Source organism: Molossus molossus, unplaced genomic scaffold, assembly GCF_014108415.1.
Source record: "Molossus molossus isolate mMolMol1 unplaced genomic scaffold, mMolMol1.p scaffold_m16_p_12, whole genome shotgun sequence".
Lineage (NCBI taxonomy): Eukaryota > Metazoa > Chordata > Mammalia > Chiroptera > Molossidae > Molossus > Molossus molossus.
The window spans coordinates 83143181-83159776 of NW_023425347.1; the positions used below are offsets into that span (position 1 = coordinate 83143181).

At 41.3% G+C, this 16596-nt stretch overlaps 1 protein-coding gene across 19 annotated transcripts in view; it reads left to right on the top strand.

Moving 5' to 3' along the window:
• Nucleotides 1–2693: 2693 nt before the first annotated feature.
• PUM1 (pumilio RNA binding family member 1) overlaps nt 2694–16596 on the top strand; it is a 131703-nt gene continuing 117800 nt past the window's right edge. For 12 of the 19 annotated variants that reach the window (XM_036256370.1, XM_036256369.1, XM_036256365.1 and 9 more), the window contains exons 1-2: nt 2694–2796; nt 7542–7915. In XM_036256370.1, coding sequence (XP_036112263.1) covers nt 7553–7915 — 363 coding nt within the window. In that variant the 5' untranslated portion in view covers nt 2694–2796; nt 7542–7552. Of the gene's footprint in view, nt 2797–7541; nt 7916–16596 lie in introns of those variants that run through there. The other 7 variants (XM_036256384.1, XM_036256388.1, XM_036256383.1 and 4 more) reach the window with 5 other exon arrangements.

Here is a 16596-nt window from a genome sequence, read left to right on the forward strand (position 1 = left end):
TGAGCATTGACCCATGCACCAAGAAGTTGCCAGTCGATTCCTGGTCAGGGCACATGCCCAGGTTGTGGGCCAAATCCGCATTGGGGGGCATGCAGGAGGCAGTTGATGGATGTTCTCTCTCATCTATGTTTCTATCTCTCTTTCCCTTTCCCTTCCTCTCTCTCAAAAATCAATTAAGAAAAAAAAAATTAAACAACAACAACATATTTTTCACCCTGGCCAGTGTGACTCAGTTGGTTCAGTGTCATCGCTTGCACTGAAAGGTTACTGGTTCGATTCCAGTCAGAGCACATACACAGGTTGGGGGTTTGATCCTTGGTGTGTGTGCACTGGAGGCAATGAATTGATGTTTCTCTCTCACATCACTGCTTCTCTCCTACTTAATTCCTCTCTCTCTAAAATCATTAAAACATGTCCTTGGATGAGGATTAAAAGTAATAAAAAATAACATTATTTAAAAAAATAAAAATAATATATATGCAAACAATTTAATCAATATGAGTGCTAATTTTCTCACTATTTTTCTCTTTATTGACTTTAGAGAGAGAGGAAGGGAGAGGGAGAGATAGAAACATCAATGAGAGAACATCGATTGGCTGCCTTCTGCATGCCCCCTACTGGGGATTTGGCCCACAACCTGGGCATGTACCCTGACCAGGAATTGAACCGGCGACCTCTTGGTGCATGGGTTGACACTCAACCAGTAAGCCACACTAGCCGGGGTCACAAAACTTGCTAAGATGCCTGGCTGGTGTGGCTCAGTGGATTGAGCGTCATCCCATGGACTGAGAGGTCCTGATTTGATTCCCATTCAGGGCACATGCCCGGGGTTTCTGGCTCCATCCCAGTAGGGGGGTGTGCAGGAGGCAGCTGATTGGTGTTTTGCTCTCACATCAAATTTTCTATCTCACATGGATGTTTTTATCTCTCTCCCTTCTTCTCTAAATAATCAATGAAAAAAAAATTTAAAAAAAAAACTTGTTAAGACAAGGTGTTAATAATCATTTTACATTTTTACCAGTGTATTTAATAGATGAAAATATTATATTTCAAAGTTGCATTTCTTTTATTATTGCATTTCTCACTTTTTACATCTTTATGAGGTATATTGCACATAACATAAACTTCACTCACTTAAAGTGCACAGTTTGGTGGTTTTTAGTATATTCTCAGAGGTTTGCAACCATCATTACAATCTAATTTTAAGACTTTTTCAACACCCCAAAGAAACATTTACCCACTAGCAATTCCTCTCCATTCTTCCCTCCTCTACCCCTCTGCCCCAGGTTAGTTATCTTATATGTGTTTCTTGGCCATTACTAATTTTATGTCTGTTTCTTTTTGGATTTCTCTTTTTTAATTGATTAGAGAAGTTCTGTATTGATCATTAAAATGAATTATTTGTCTACCATGTATATTGAAATATTTTAAAGCTATTTTCTCATTTGTTCTTTTTTGTTGCTGGCATCTCTTATTGTAAAGATTTTTTTTTTTTTTTTTTTTTTGGTCTCTTATAGTACTGTGGTTTGCCTAAGCTTTCAATCCATCTTGGGTTTAGTTTAAGATATAGTAACTACATCTTACCAAATACAGTCATCCCCCACCACTTCACACTTCGACTTCTGCGGCTTCACTCTACGGCAGTTTTTTCAAATATATTCATTAAAAAGTTGATCGAGACAGTGAAAATGATACAGTGCGCGATTTGGTTGTCTGAGTCAATTATACACCCCTGCATTACAATTAAAATTAAAATTACTGTACGTATGGACTGCAGACCTATGTATTCAAACACCCGAGGAATCCTTCAATGCCAGGTGCAACTGCTAGAGTCTGGAACAGATTAACCGCTATAAACAAGGGACGACTGTACTATTGATTGGAAAGATCACTTTTCTCAAATGGCCAAATTTTTATGCATATTTGAAAATGGACAGAACGACAACAGCTAACACTGATTGAGTCTTTACAAACAGGGTCAGCCTTATGTTTTTGGTTTAATGTTCGGCTATCATCGTCTTGAAATTCTTAACAATTTTGGACAAGGGACCCCCGCATTTTCATTTTGTGCTGGACCCGGCAAATTATGTAGGGAGGTTCTGCTTACAAGTCCCAGGTACTGTACTAAGCTCTTTACATATATTATTTCACTTAATCCTCACGGCAATTTTAGGTAACCGTTTTCATTTTCCTCTTCATTTTGCAAATGGGGCCACGGAGAAAGGAAGATTAAATAAACCCCAGACTCAAGCTGAAGCAAAGGGTTTTGACCCCAGCACCTGTCACGCCAGTCTTGAGAGTAAGCGTCCATTAACGCTGCAGCCTGTTACAATGGGGGGAGAGTGAAATTGGGAGGGCGTGGGGGCAGGAGGTGCCGCGTCTGAACTCCCTAGTCCACCCTGTGGCGCGTCTCTGTCCCTACCCCACGTGCCAAGCTCCGTGTCGCGCGCTCCTATGAGGACCCGCGGGACCTCGCCTTCTACCCGCGGCTGCGCGCTCTCTCCTAGCAGGCGGGTACTCACGCTCGCTGCGGTCGTGTTGCCTGCGTGTTCCCCAAGTTCACACAGGCCTCGGGTTGGCATGGCAACCAGGCAACCTGTTCCAGAGCCGCCTGCCTTCTCCGCACATGCCGCTGCCACTGCCGGAGCCGGGGCCAGAGCCGATCCCATGATGCACCGCGCCAGCCCAGTCCCCAGTGGGCCGCCATGTTGTCGGAGTGAAAGGTAAGGGGGAGCGAGAGCGCTGGAGAGAGAAGATCGGGGGGCTGAAATCCATCTTCATCCTACCGCTCCGCCCGTGAGTATCCGCACCCCGCCGGCCCTAAATGCTGCTCCGGACCCCCAGCGAGCAGATTGTCCCATTGTATTGGTGTTTGAAGGCGGTTGGGGGGGTGAGAAGGGCTTTGGAAAAGCTGCCGGGGCCCTGGTTGAGGCTTCTCACTCGATGTTCCTCGTACATGTTTTGGAGTCAGCAGCAAGGCCCCTATTGTTATCAAACGAGGGAGGGGGTGGGGAGCGGGGTCGGAGCGAGGAAAATGCGGGGGGTTTAGGCCCGGGCCCAGGGCATAGACGTCCCCTTACATTTCTGCTCGGCCCCTTTGGAACCCCCCGAAGATTGATGTTGCCATTCGGGTTGCTTTTTTGATGGGTTTGCGAAGCCCCGAGTCTCCTGTGTAGCCATGAAGTGTGATTTCTTGCCACTCTGTATATCTTCGACTTCTTGAGCCTCCGTGGCAGCGCCGAAGCAGGAGGAACAATAAATCGCTTAAGAAGCAGCCATGGCCCTTGTCTATGGGCGAGACCCACCATGGGGGAACTTTGTGAGCCTTAAATGTGGAGAAGTGGCGATCAGGAAGTTTCAGATCGGTTTTCAGGCTCCTGGGTGCTTGTGGCCTTTTGTTTCCGTGAGAACGGGTGTTTTTGGTGGGTTCTTCCTCTTTGAGCCTCCCTGTGTTGGTGCGTGTCTATCTTAACTCAAAGAGGGGTTCACCCCTCCGTAGTAGGAAAACATATACACAATACTAGATAGTTTTGGTCCTCACAAACGTTCTTGGTAAACATAGACAATTTATTATACTTGTCAGTACCACTCCCACAATAAGTGAGGAATCCACTCCTGTAACTTTTTCTCCCCACTATGGTCCCCCCAACTCCTCCATCAGGGAAGGTTTTATCCTCACCATAACTTGAAGGATTGTTACTTTTCATTGTTCAGTTAAGAAGACAGTTTTTAGTTGTCGATATCAATTCGTTCACTTCATGCTCTTCCTGGGATTAAGAAGGAGAGTATATGAGGCTTCTTTGGGGTTCTGTTTTAAAGTCATTTACTTTTGAAGCGATACGTTTGTACCTTTAGCTTTTTGTTTGTTTTATGAAAACACAAGGACTCACCAAGACAAGCCTCCTCCAAGAGGCTTTTGATGCAGTTTTAGTAAGCAAAATACTAAACATTTGATCCATTGCTAATTTTAACTTTATAAAACACTCTTGGGGGCTGTTGATTGTTTATCTGGATCTTTGGGAAATACTCACTGGATTCTGAACTTTGAGTTAGTATTTTGCCTTAGCCACAATTGAATTCATTTTGTCCAAGGTCAGTTTTTTGACGTTGGGTTTGAAGTTTAATTTGGGTTTGAGATCAACTGTTTTAAAATAAATTTATGACCATAGAATGTGTGTGTGTTTTTTTTTTTCGGTATGGTTAAAAATACACCTTTTAAAACACTAAACATTTGTGTAGGAAAAAAGGTTAGCTGTAGAGATAGATTAAATGGTGTTCTTTTGTTTGAAATAAAATCTATTAGTGTTATTAAAAAATACCTTTGATGTAAACAGTTTGAAAACAGAAAGAGTAACTAGAATCAGCCTTTATTTCTAGTTGCTTAAAATACTTATTTTTATATGTCATTTGTAAAAAAGTCACATTTGACATGCTACACAAAACTTTTTAGTGAACTTTGAGAGTTCTATAAAAGGCATCAGCAACTTGAATATTTCCTAGTATTTAAGTGATTTAAAAATTTTTGTGCTGTAGTTGCCAAGATATTACAAAGCTACTCAAGACACATGTTAATTGCTTAGTTATTTGCTCACTTTCAAACTGTCCCTTCTGCCAGGTTTTCTCTTGTTTGAGAAACTGCCTTGCCTCATTAGGTAAAGCAGGAAGTCTCAGGGCGTACAGATAGCCTTACAAAAAAAGCCAATTGTTTTGTTTGAACATTTTTATAGGAACACCCCCCCCCCCTTGTTGGAATGAAGTTGTGTTGAGCGTGTTTCAGTGGTAAACACCCTTTTCATATGGAAATTTTTTACTAGATAAGTATTATGGCAAATCTTTTATTTCAGAAAAGATTGCTTTGGCTGTTTTAGGAATGCTCTCAGGGACTGGAGTGCCATAATGGCCTTCACTGATGGTAACTGAATTCCTGGGGGTCTCAGAATAGTGACTTTAAGTTTACAAAAAACTTTTACATTTATTTTATTTTGATTAAAAAACAAACTTGTGAGGTATAAAGGAATGATCCCCCTCCCCCCCTTTTCTAGGTGAGGAAACAGGCTCAAAGAGGTAGTTTAATGGTAATACTTGGGGTTTGGGATTCTTGGCTTGCCCTAAAACAAAGACTGTTAGATTGATACTACCTTGTAGAAGAAAATGGCACTGGCTGCTGTTGGTAGTAAGAGGGCAGTGAGTTCTTTTGAAAATCTTTTGAAGGCATTAGGCTGGTTAGCACTTTGCAAAGACCGATGGTAAACACACCAATGACTTTATGATTTTGGCACTTAATCAGGAACACAACTCAATTCATGAAAGCAGAAACTGAAGTCTAGAAAGCTAGACAAACCCATTACGCTAGTAAACTTCTGATGGGTTGGAATTATTAACTGAGACTAGGCTTTTCCAAATTAGGTTTTGAACAAATTACAAATTGCATTGTGTCTTTTTACTTCTGGCTTCAAAACAGAATTAGTTGTAAGAAGCAGATACTTCTTTATCAGGAGGTTTAGTTATTCTTTAAAGAAATACTAGATTTCTTGAAATATCATAGTTGGGCTAGGGCAGCGGTTCTCAACCCCCTTTGGGGGTTGAATGACCCTTTCACAGGGGTCGCCTAAGACTTAACACTAGCAAAATTACAGTTATGAAGTAGCAATGAAAATAATTTTATGGTTGGGGGTTACCACAACATGAGAAACTGTATTAAATGGTCATGGTATTAGGAAGGTTGAGAACCGCTGGGCTAGGGAGAGAGAAGGCATTTGTAGCAGTGAGGTCGATAGCCTTGAAATTAGACTAGTTTCTACTTCTAACTGGTCGCTGATTAATTACTTTGTAGCAGTTTTTTTTTTTTTTAAGCATCTACGGGGACAAGTGTTACATCTTATGTACAAATGCAGTACAAATGTAGTTTTTGATTTTTAAGAAACTTAAATAGTAATGTTTCATAAAAACATTTTGGAGATTCTTTGTGTTGAGCTTTCCAGAGAAGAAAGAGTAGCAGATGCAGGTCAGAGAAATAGTAGCTGTGTTGATTTACTGGGGTGTAGCAAGGGATTGATAGACCTAGGCTTGGGTGCAAAACAGATTTAGGTTTGAATTCCTTCTCTGCAACTCACTAACTGAATGGTCTTGGGCACATCACATAACTCTCTGTCCCTTAGTATTTTCATCTGTAAAATAGGGATGATTAGATAAGGTCTTCAAGTATACCTGCCATACATTTATTGTACTGAAGCATGTTTCATTATTGAGTGATTGATTTTTAGAGAGAGGAAGGGAGAGGGGGAGAGATAGAGAGAGATTGAGATCACTGTGAGAGAGAAACATTGATTGGTTGCCTCCAGTATGCACCTCGGCAGGGGATCGAACCCATAACCTGGGTATGTGCCCTGATCGGGAATCGAACCTATGACTCTGCAGTGTACGGGATGATGCTCCAACCAACTGAGCCATACCAGCTAGGGCATGTTGTGTGTATACTTTTTTATACAGTGAGACTTTCTACCCTAGCATTTGGTTTAGTCTCATCCTGTTTATAGGTGTCAAAGTACTAATGGAATAATGTGATTGCAATTAAAATAGTAAGTTATTGCTAAAAATTTTGAATCTCTGCTTCACACCTCTCCAATCAATAGTGGCTGAGGACAAGTTTCAGGCTAAGAACATTCTGTTGCTCTTCTGGGTCAGGGGCCTTATTGTTTCTTCAAGGAGCATCTTGTGAATATGTTGGACATTTTATTTTATTTTTATTTATATTTTGTTAATCCTCACCCAAGGATATTTTTCTATTGATTTTTAGACAGAGTGGAAGGGAGGGAGGGAAGGAGGGAGGGAGGGAGGGAGGGGGAGAGAGAGAGAGAGAGAGAGAGAGAGAGAGAGAGAGAGAGAAAGAGAGACAGACATCGATGTGAGAGAGACACATTGATTGGTTGTCTCCCACACAACCCCAACCAGGGCCAGGGATTGAACCTGCAACCCAGGTATATGCCCTTGACCGGGAACTGAACCTGTGGCCCTTCTGTCCTCGGGCCAGTGTTCTGACCACCGAGCCAAAATAGCCAGGGCTATGTTGGATGTTTTAAAGGGTCCTGTCAAGTTTTAGATAATCTCTGTCATTGCTAATTATGTATGGGGTTTGGATTTTTGTTTGGTTTATTGTGGTATGTCTTCTTCAGCATTAAAATATCCAAAGTGTAAATAAGTTGGGTAGAGCCATTGATTGGAGTTTAATTCTATTTTGTTACCTTTGGTAACAGAATAAGTTTCCCTGAAGTTGCCACATTGACTCCTGATCTCCATAACTTGCTTGAGTACCTGCCACCAACTACATGCATTTCCATACACACACACTCTGGGCTACTTAAACATGGAGGTTTCAGTTTAGAAAATTGTATTATATATTTTAAAATATATAGTTGCTTGATATAAACTAGTTGTAGATGATGTATTGCAAAAGACATGGAGCTTACTTTTATCTTGGTTTATGTCAAGTAATGTTTTAAAAAAATGTAAGTTTTAACCACTTGTAACCTATTTGTCCTTAGGTGTTGGTGGAATGAGCGTTGCATGTGTCTTGAAGAGAAAAGCAGTGCTTTGGCAGGACTCTTTCAGCCCCCACCTGAAACATCACCCTCAAGAACCAGCTAATCCCAACATGCCTGTTGTTTTGACATCTGGAACAGGGTCGCAAGCGCAGCCACAACCAGCTGCAAATCAGGCTCTGGCAGCTGGGACACACTCCAGCCCTGTCCCAGGATCCATAGGAGTTGCAGGCCGTTCCCAGGACGACGCTATGGTGGACTACTTCTTTCAGAGGCAGCATGGTGAGCAGCTTGGGGGAGGAGGAAGTGGTGGAGGCGGCTATAATAATAGCAAACATCGATGGCCTACTGGGGATAACATTCATGCAGAACATCAGGTAAAAAAAGTTCACTATTTCAGCTTTGAAACTCTTATAATCTGTCCATTTTAGGATATCTGCTTTTAATGAATGTCTTCAAAAGCCTACGTTGCTAATTTCATTTGGTCTAAATCAAATAATCACTTGTTTTAAAGGATGATTGTTTTAACATTGTCATTGGGTCATATTCTGGTGCTAAATAGTAAATGACCAATTCATTAAAAAAAAGACAAGATTGTTATATAATATGAACATTGCATTTCTGGGTATATTTAACAAATAATACTTTTTTCCTCTGGACATACTCTTTTAAGAATTCTTTGGGCTGTTTATAGGCCAAGTACATATTTTAGAGCCTTTCCTGTTGGGCGCGGGTGACTTATTTTTTAAGATGTTACAGTTGAAAGTAGTAGGAAGTTGATAACAAATCAGCTGCTCCAGTGAAATTTATTTGAAATGGAACTGATATGTATCTAATGTTTTTTGTCAGAGAGGAGTGGTTGTGGCTTTTAGGTTTTAACCATCTTCATCCTCTTCTTCTAAGAACTTTTGACTTGGTTAATTTTAACATGCTTGCTTTTAGTACTAATCCAGAACCATAGCTGGGGTCACAGCATATTTTACTCAGAAGAGTTTAGCCTGATCTGTTTCGTAACTTCCTGATAGTGATGAAAGCATTAGAATGTTTAATTAGTCTGTTTCTTGAAATTGGGCATAGGTTGAGTTTGCAAAGGTTCATTTTATATTGCCACTGTGTGAGTACTGACTGGCAAAAAGAACTGACACCTGCCACTAGGCCTCTAGTGCTTCTGTTCTGCTTCAGAAACAAATTAGGCACAAACATACTTGCAAATATGAGTTCTCAGTTGTGCTTCTTCCCCTGTCCCTTAAAAAATGTAGCACATGTACCATAATTCTTTACCAAAGTAGAAGTGAAGAGGTGGAATTTTTCTTCGTCTTCCTCAGAAATTTATTGAGCACATTGAACACAATCATCAAGATCAGTGCTGTTTCATTAAGCACCTACAGTGTGTAGGTGAGGGATATTAAGAAGCATGAGGATAGGGGGCTTCTTGTGAAACCTAGAGTACTTTTTATTATGTACCTATTACTTAAGGTACTGTATTTGTTTTCCTATTTGCTTGGAGTCCTGGAGGAGAGGATCAAATTTTATTCATTTCAGTATCCCAGTTCCTAGAATTTGGCATATAATAGAGGCTCAGCAGAAATTTATTGAATGTATAAGTCCCTAATCCTTTGACCTTAAAATAAAATTGGGGAAAAGGACATTGTCACAGAGATACAGGCCTTGAATGCCACACTAAGATTTAATCCAGTAGGCAGCAGCGTTTTTGTGTATGTATGTAGTGGCTTTTAGTGGTGTTTTGTGAAGATTGAGTCAGCAATAAGATTGGATGGGTAAGGGCTGAGACTAATTGGATGGATAACTACTCTAACAGTTCTGGTGTGAGCAATAGAAAAAGAAGGTATAGATGGCACTGAGAAATACACAGAACTTGGTGATTAAATTAGAAGTCTTTGGACTTTGGGAAAATGAAGTAATACAGGAAAAGGAGTACAAAAGGGGGATATGGTTTGGGGACAAGGTAATTAAATTCAGTAGTATATGTGTTGAATTTGAGATTTTGCAGGTGTACACACGGAGATACAGAGAGAGGGAGGGAGGGAGGGAGGGAGGGAAGGGGTGCAGTCTGAGACCAAGGAGGTGTTGAATTAGATTCATCATAACACAGTTCTCTTGGGCTGGACACATGATATAATGAACAGCACTTAGGGAATTGAGAGTAGTTGCTATGTTGCAGATGTTGGTCACCCACAAATTACTTCTGCAGCCATTCCAGTGTATTTATAATTTACTGCTTTTGGTGTTGATATCACCTCCTAGGGCAGAGACTATTATCTTCATGCCCCCTTCTCAGGAGGGGTCTGAAATTTTTGTGTTGACTGAATGAGGGAAAGAAAACACTTAAGTTCTTCAGATTTGCACCAGGTGAAGTAGTATAACTTAGAGCTCAGCTATCTTGTTAGGAAACACAGGGCAACAAGTAGAGGCCACTTGGACAAGTAGCAGTTGTGAGTGTAGTGTAGTTGAAGAGTGGAGGGGCATATCTAGGAGATTCACTGTCCTCATTAGCCACTGTTACTGATTGGAGTACGAGGGCGTCTGTTGGGTGGGAGTACAAAAGAGGTTGAGAATCACTGATGATGATAGATACACTTACTGAACACTTAATGTTCTAGGTACTGACTACATATTTCCTGTATTTAATCCTCAGAACAGCCCCACGAGGGAAAAAATATTCTTTTTTTGGAAATGAGAAAATGAAAGGTAGTTACCAGGTAGAACCTGGTTTTGAAATTAGGTTTCTGATTCCAGTGCCCAAGCTGTGTTTATTTCTGCTTCCCTAAGCATATTTCTAGCCTTAAAAACTAAACCAGACTAAACTATTGCAATATTGCAATAAAGCAACACAGTCTTTTTTTCTTTTCTTTTTTTTAATCATCACATGAGAATGTTGTTCTGTTTATCTTCAGATAGAGTGGGAAGGAGAGAAAGGGAGAGAGAGAGAAACATTGACATGAGAGGGACACATCGACTGGTTGCCTCCTTCATGGCTCTGACCCTGACCAGGGCCAGGGTTGAACCTCAACCCAGGTACGTGCCCTTGGCCGGAATTGAACTCAAGACTCATTGGTCTGCAGGCCAACATTCTACTGCTGAGCCAAACCGGCCAGGGCAACAAAGCAACACATTCTAAGTAACACATTCAGGGAATTATTTTGCTTGAATTTTAGAGATGATAAACTTGATAATAAGGAGAGGAATACAAATAATGTTGCATTTTCTATAATTGGAAGAGACCCCACTTTTTCTCCACAAGAGCAGTAATGTTAAAGTCTGTGTTTTATCCAGTTTAGTTTTTATTACATGTGTATTCTAAGTAGTAATTGTGAGAAACTGTTCTTTATTGAGACAGAATGACTCAATGTAAAGTGATTCTAGTGCCAGCACATTCTGCAATACCACTGGGTTATTTTTTTTTCTTCTTCTTTTGAATTTTTTTTTTTTTTTTTAATCCTCACCCGAGGACATTTTTCCATTTTTTTTTTTTTGTTCAGGTAGAGTGGGAGGGAGAGAGAGGAACAGAGAGAGAGAAACATTGATGTGAAGGGACACATCGAGTGGTTGCCACCCGCACAACCGACCAGGGCCGGGGACAAACTGCAACCGAGGTACGTGCCCTTACCGGAAACCGAACCCGGGTCTCTCAGGACCGCAGGCTGATGCTCTAACCGCTGAGCCAAACTGGCCAGGGCTTCTTTTGAATTTTTATAAGAGTTTATTTGAGCCAAACTGATGGCATGCTGGGAAACAAGATCTCAAATGCTTCTGGGCTATCCCTTTTGGGTGGGCCTATTACCTTTGCCTTTTTATTTATTTTATTTTGAGAGTATGTTTATTAATGCTGGGGGCAGTGAAACTGGAAGGGCTTAGGATAGAAGAAGCAACAGGAGAGATACTAGGTGGGGCTGCTTTGGCTCACTTGAGAAATCAGAAAAGGGGGCCTTGGAGACAGGTTCAGGGGGTTAACCTGGCCTGAGCTGCCACTACCCAGTGTTCCACTCCCTTTTGCTCCCCTGGTTGCAAGTCTCCAGGATGCCCTTAGAGTTTAGGAGATACAGGCTTGGGGATAGGGAGGGAGAATAGGGGGAAGGAGAGGGAGAAGGAGAAGGGGAAGGAGACAGGGAAGGGGGAAAGGAAAGGCAGGAGGGAGAGTGGGCCTCCTTTGCCTTTTTTTTTTTTTAATCCTCACCTGAGGACATTTTTTTATTTTTTGTTCAGATAGAGTGGGAGGGAGAGAGAGAGAGACATTGATGTGAAAGGGACACTTCGAATGGCTGCCACCTGCACGACCAACCAGGGCTGGGGACAAACTGCAACTGAGGTATGCACCCCCAGTGGGAACCGAACCCGGGTTTCTCTGGACTACAGGCTGGCACTCTTAACTGCTGAGCCAAACTGGCCAGGGCTTTTTTTGTTTTTTAAATTTTGTTTTTGTTACAGATGTTTCTCCTTTTTCCCCCATTGACACCCTCCTCCCCATCGCCCCCATCCCCAGCTTTGTTGTCTAGGTCCATTGGTCATGCATACATGCATATAAGTTCTGTGGTTATCTCTCCTTCTTTGCCTTTTTAAAAAGGACTTTTGGCATAATGGAACAAAATTTAAGATCAGATTGTCAGAATGCTTTTACCAATAAGCTGGCAAAGTAAAGAATTTTACAGGCTGTGATGCCAGCCAGCAGTGTTGGAAGGGAGGGAACTGTTTGTTTGTTTGTTTGTTTGTTTGTTTGTTTATTTATTTATTTATTTATTTTTTATCCTCACCTGAGGACATTTTTCCATTTTTTGTTCAGATAGAGCGGGAGGGAGAGAGAGGAAGAGAGAGAGAGAGAAACATCGACGTGAAGGGACACATCGAGTGGCTGCCACCCGCACGACCAACCAGGGCCGGGGACAAACTGCAACCGAGGTACGTGCTCTTAGCGGGAACCGAACCCGGGTCTCTCTGGACCGCAGGCCGACGCTCCAACCGCTGAGCCAAACCGGCCAGGGCTGTTTATTTATTTATTTATTTTTGTGGTATGTGCCCCTAGTGGGAACTGAACCCTGGACTCTCTGGTCTGCAGGCTGACACTCAACTGCTGAGCCAAACTGGCCAGGGTGGAGGGGAACTGTTTATTGTGCCAGGTACCTGACATTCATTTCTCTCATTATTACTCCCATTTATGAGCAATCACTTTTTTATTTTATTCTATTTTTTACACACATACATACACACACACACACACACACACGCACACATTTTTTTCCATTGATTTTTTTTTTTTTTTTTTAAAGATAGAGTAGAAGCAGGTGGGGAGGGAGGGAGGGAAGGGGGGGGAGAAAGAGAGAAACATCAATGTGAGAGAGACACATTGATTGCCTCCCATATGACCTCAACAGGGAGTAGGGGATCAAACCTGCAATCCAGCTGTGAGCCCCTTACTGGGAATCGAACCCAAGACCCTTTGGTCCACAGGCCAATACTCTAACCACTGAGCAAAACCCGTCAGGGCAACAATCATTTTTTTATACTAAAACATTTTTCTTTTTTATCCTCACCTGAGGACATTTCTCTATTTTTTGTTCAGGTAGAGTGGGAGGGGGAGAGAGGAAGAGAGAGAGAAACATCGATGTGAAAGGGACACATCGAGTGGCTGCCACCCGCACGACCAACCAGGGCCGGGGACAAACTGCAACCGAGGTACATGCCCTTAGCGGGAACCGAACCCGGGTCTCTCCGGACCGCAGGCCGACGCTCTAACCGCTGAGCCAAACCGGCCAGGGCTAAAACATTTTTTTAACCTTTTGAAGTTAGGATTTTCCTGCCCGATGTGGAAATTCTCTTAGTGTCTGAGTTTTCCACTCATTTACTAGTGAGCTCTTTATGTTATACCTAAATACATATGTGACTGACTTTTAATATTTACATTTTATTTTCTAAATGTGAAGCTTAACAGATAATTAACATGAGGGCCTTTATAATAAATGGTTTTTTAAAAATATATTTTTATTGATTTTTTTAGAGGGAAAGGAAGGGAGAAAGAGAGAAATATTGATGTGAGAGAAATACATAGATCGGCTGCCTCCTGCACACATTTCCTACTGGGGATCGAGCCTGCAACCTGGCCTGTGCCCTGACTGGGAATTGAACTGGGACCTCTCAGTCCATGGGAGGATGCTCAATCCACTGAGCCACACTGGCTGGGCATGAGGGTCTTTAAATGAATTTGAAACATTAACAGCTTGAGAATGTATTGAGATAATATGCAGTACTTGAAAAATCTTGCAAACTGAGATATTTAAAATTAGGTGAAATTTAGAAACCATAAAATAATATTTTGAGGTAAGGAAGGGTTTTTAAATTTGTATGTGTTTATATAAAAAAGTTACAACATTTGCAAACTCTGTGGTCTTTATTTCTTTTTTTTTTATCCTCACCTGAGAACATTTTTTCATTTTTGTTCCGGTAGAGTGAGAGGGAGAGAGAGGAAGAGAGAGAGAGAGAGAAACATCGACGTGAAAGAGACACATCGAGTGGCTGCCTCCCGCACGACCCCAGCTGGGGCTGGGGACAAACTGCAACCCAGGTATGTGCCGTTAGCGGGAACCGAACCCGGGTCTCTCTGCACTACAGGCCGACGCTCTAACCGCTGAGCCAAACCGGCCAGGGCTATTTCTTATTTTTCTACATTAAGATTATAAACATTAAGTTCACTTGTTTTAGTACATAAAGTTATTGTAGTTGGTATACTCAGAAATTTAAAAGCCTCCATTTTTGGGCCAAATGGAAGTCTTTGGAGGGGAGTGAGGGAAAGAAATCCCACTGGAAAAATATTTATTTAGTTTTGCCTGTTAAATTTACCTGTAGTAGACAAAAGACAGTGGCTGTGGACTAAGATATAAAACACTAGAAAACACACCTTCCTAACGAAGTGAATATTTAAAATGTTACATACAAAAATGTTCATATTTGTTTTAACAGTAATTTTTATAACTTAAGATCTTTCTTTCTCTGTCTTGAATAGTATTAAAGGTTTCATCATGCAAAGCCCAAGGTCAAGTCTTTGACTTGTGATAATTTTATTCTCTTATTGTGAAATCTGCTTTCTTTGTAAAGTTCTGTGAGACAGAGTGGGTGATGAAATAGGGAAAACATTTTAAGGTCGATCAGATCAGTTGAACTATGGTCTCTACTGGATTTTAAGGGGCAGAGATAGGTAGAAGCTCAGCTTTGGGAAAAGAAAATTTAGAGGACAACTCCACAGAGCTTTCTCAGTTTTGCTTAGTCTTTTGGAGCTAGAATGGTCAGTATCCACCGTAAATTGACAGGTACACAGGCAAAATTCTGTGGATGAATCTTCTATTTGGCTCTATTTGTACCCCCTTTTCCTCCCGCTTGGTGTTGCCATCTTCTAGTGGTATTCTGACACCCATCTTTGACATGTCTATCCTTCTTACTTCTCAGTGATTGTGAGGTAATCCTTACACTTGTAATTAATAAGTACTATGTTAAACTGGAGGGAGCCCAAGTATTCTCTATGCTGGAAGTTTTGACATTCTCTGAAAATCCTTTTCTATTGTCCCTGCTGAATTGACTGTGAGACCATGAGTCTCTTGTCTTTCTGGATAGATTGATAAAAAGCCCTTAGCATTTGAGCCAATGGCATTTAGTTAAAATCATGTGATAAAACTGAGTAATTCATGCTTTCATATTTTGTTTTATTTTACACCTGTACTCTTAGAGCTTTAAAAAAATTTTTAATTAATTTTTTTTGGGGGGGTGGAGAGAGTGAGAAACATCAATGTGAGAGAAAAACATTGGTTAGCTGCCTTCCAAATGTGCCCGGGCCAGGGAATCGAACCAGCAACCTGGGTATATGCCCCCACCGGGCATCGAACCTGCCACCTTTTGCTGTACGGAATGATGCATCAACCAGCTGAGCCACACCAGCCAGGACACTCTTACAGCCTTTTAAAAAATTATATTTGGTGTTAAGAAAGTCATAACATTATACTCTTGGTCAAAAGGACCATCAGTAAGCTTTCTTTGACTATAAGATTTTCTCACTTTAACCCTGGCTGGGTATCACACCTAGATCATTGTCCAGCTATGCCAAGGTTGCTGGCTTGATCCTGGATCAGGGCACATATAAGAAGCAATAAATGAATTGATATGCCTGACTCTCTCTCTGAAATAAATAAATAAAAATTAAAATGAAAAAGATTTTCCAATTTTAAGAATTAGGTAGCAGTGTTACAAAAAGTATTTCTTCAGCCCTGGCCGGTTTGGCTGAGCGGTTAGAGCGTTGGCCTGCGGTCCAGAGAGACACGGGTTTGGTTCCCACTAGGGGTGTGTACTTCAGTTGCAGTTTGTCCCCAGCCCTGGTTGGTCATGCGGGTGGTAGCCACTTGATGTGTCCCTTTTATGTTGATGTTTCTCTCTCTCTTCCTCTCTCTCCCTCCCACTCTATCTGAGCAAAAAATGGAAAAATGTCCTCGGGTGAGGATAAAAAAAAATATTCCTTCAGATGCTATATGGTACTTGAGTGTATGTACCTACTGGGTGGCAACTTGTAGAGGTTTAGGATGTAGTTTTGTTTTGTTGCAAATGTCTTTGGTGTGGAATTAGGGAAAAAATGGATTGGTGATACTGAGATGTAACGGGAAAATAGGGTATGTCAGGAAAATGAAGGGGGTACATTTAAAATTTAGAAATATGTATCAGAGTGGTGGGTTACAGAATTTGCTCTGCCCCTGTGTCCAAAGAAAAGAGTGAAATGGAATGAATCACGAGATTCTTACTAAGAGAAAAACAGAGTAGTTACCTAGGAAGAGCTGTGTTTCAGATTTCAGTTATGAATATGGTTGAAGTGCTTTGTGAACTGTAAAGGAACATGATACTGTTTTCCATCACACCTCTCTGTACTTGCAGAAGAGAGATACATCTTCTGTGCATGTGTCCATTTTCTCTCAGGCAGCAACATTTACTGAATACTGTCTATAGGCTGAGCCTCAGTACAGAATTATGCTTCTGGGTATTATAGAAGAATACTTAAACAGAAAGTTTAGCA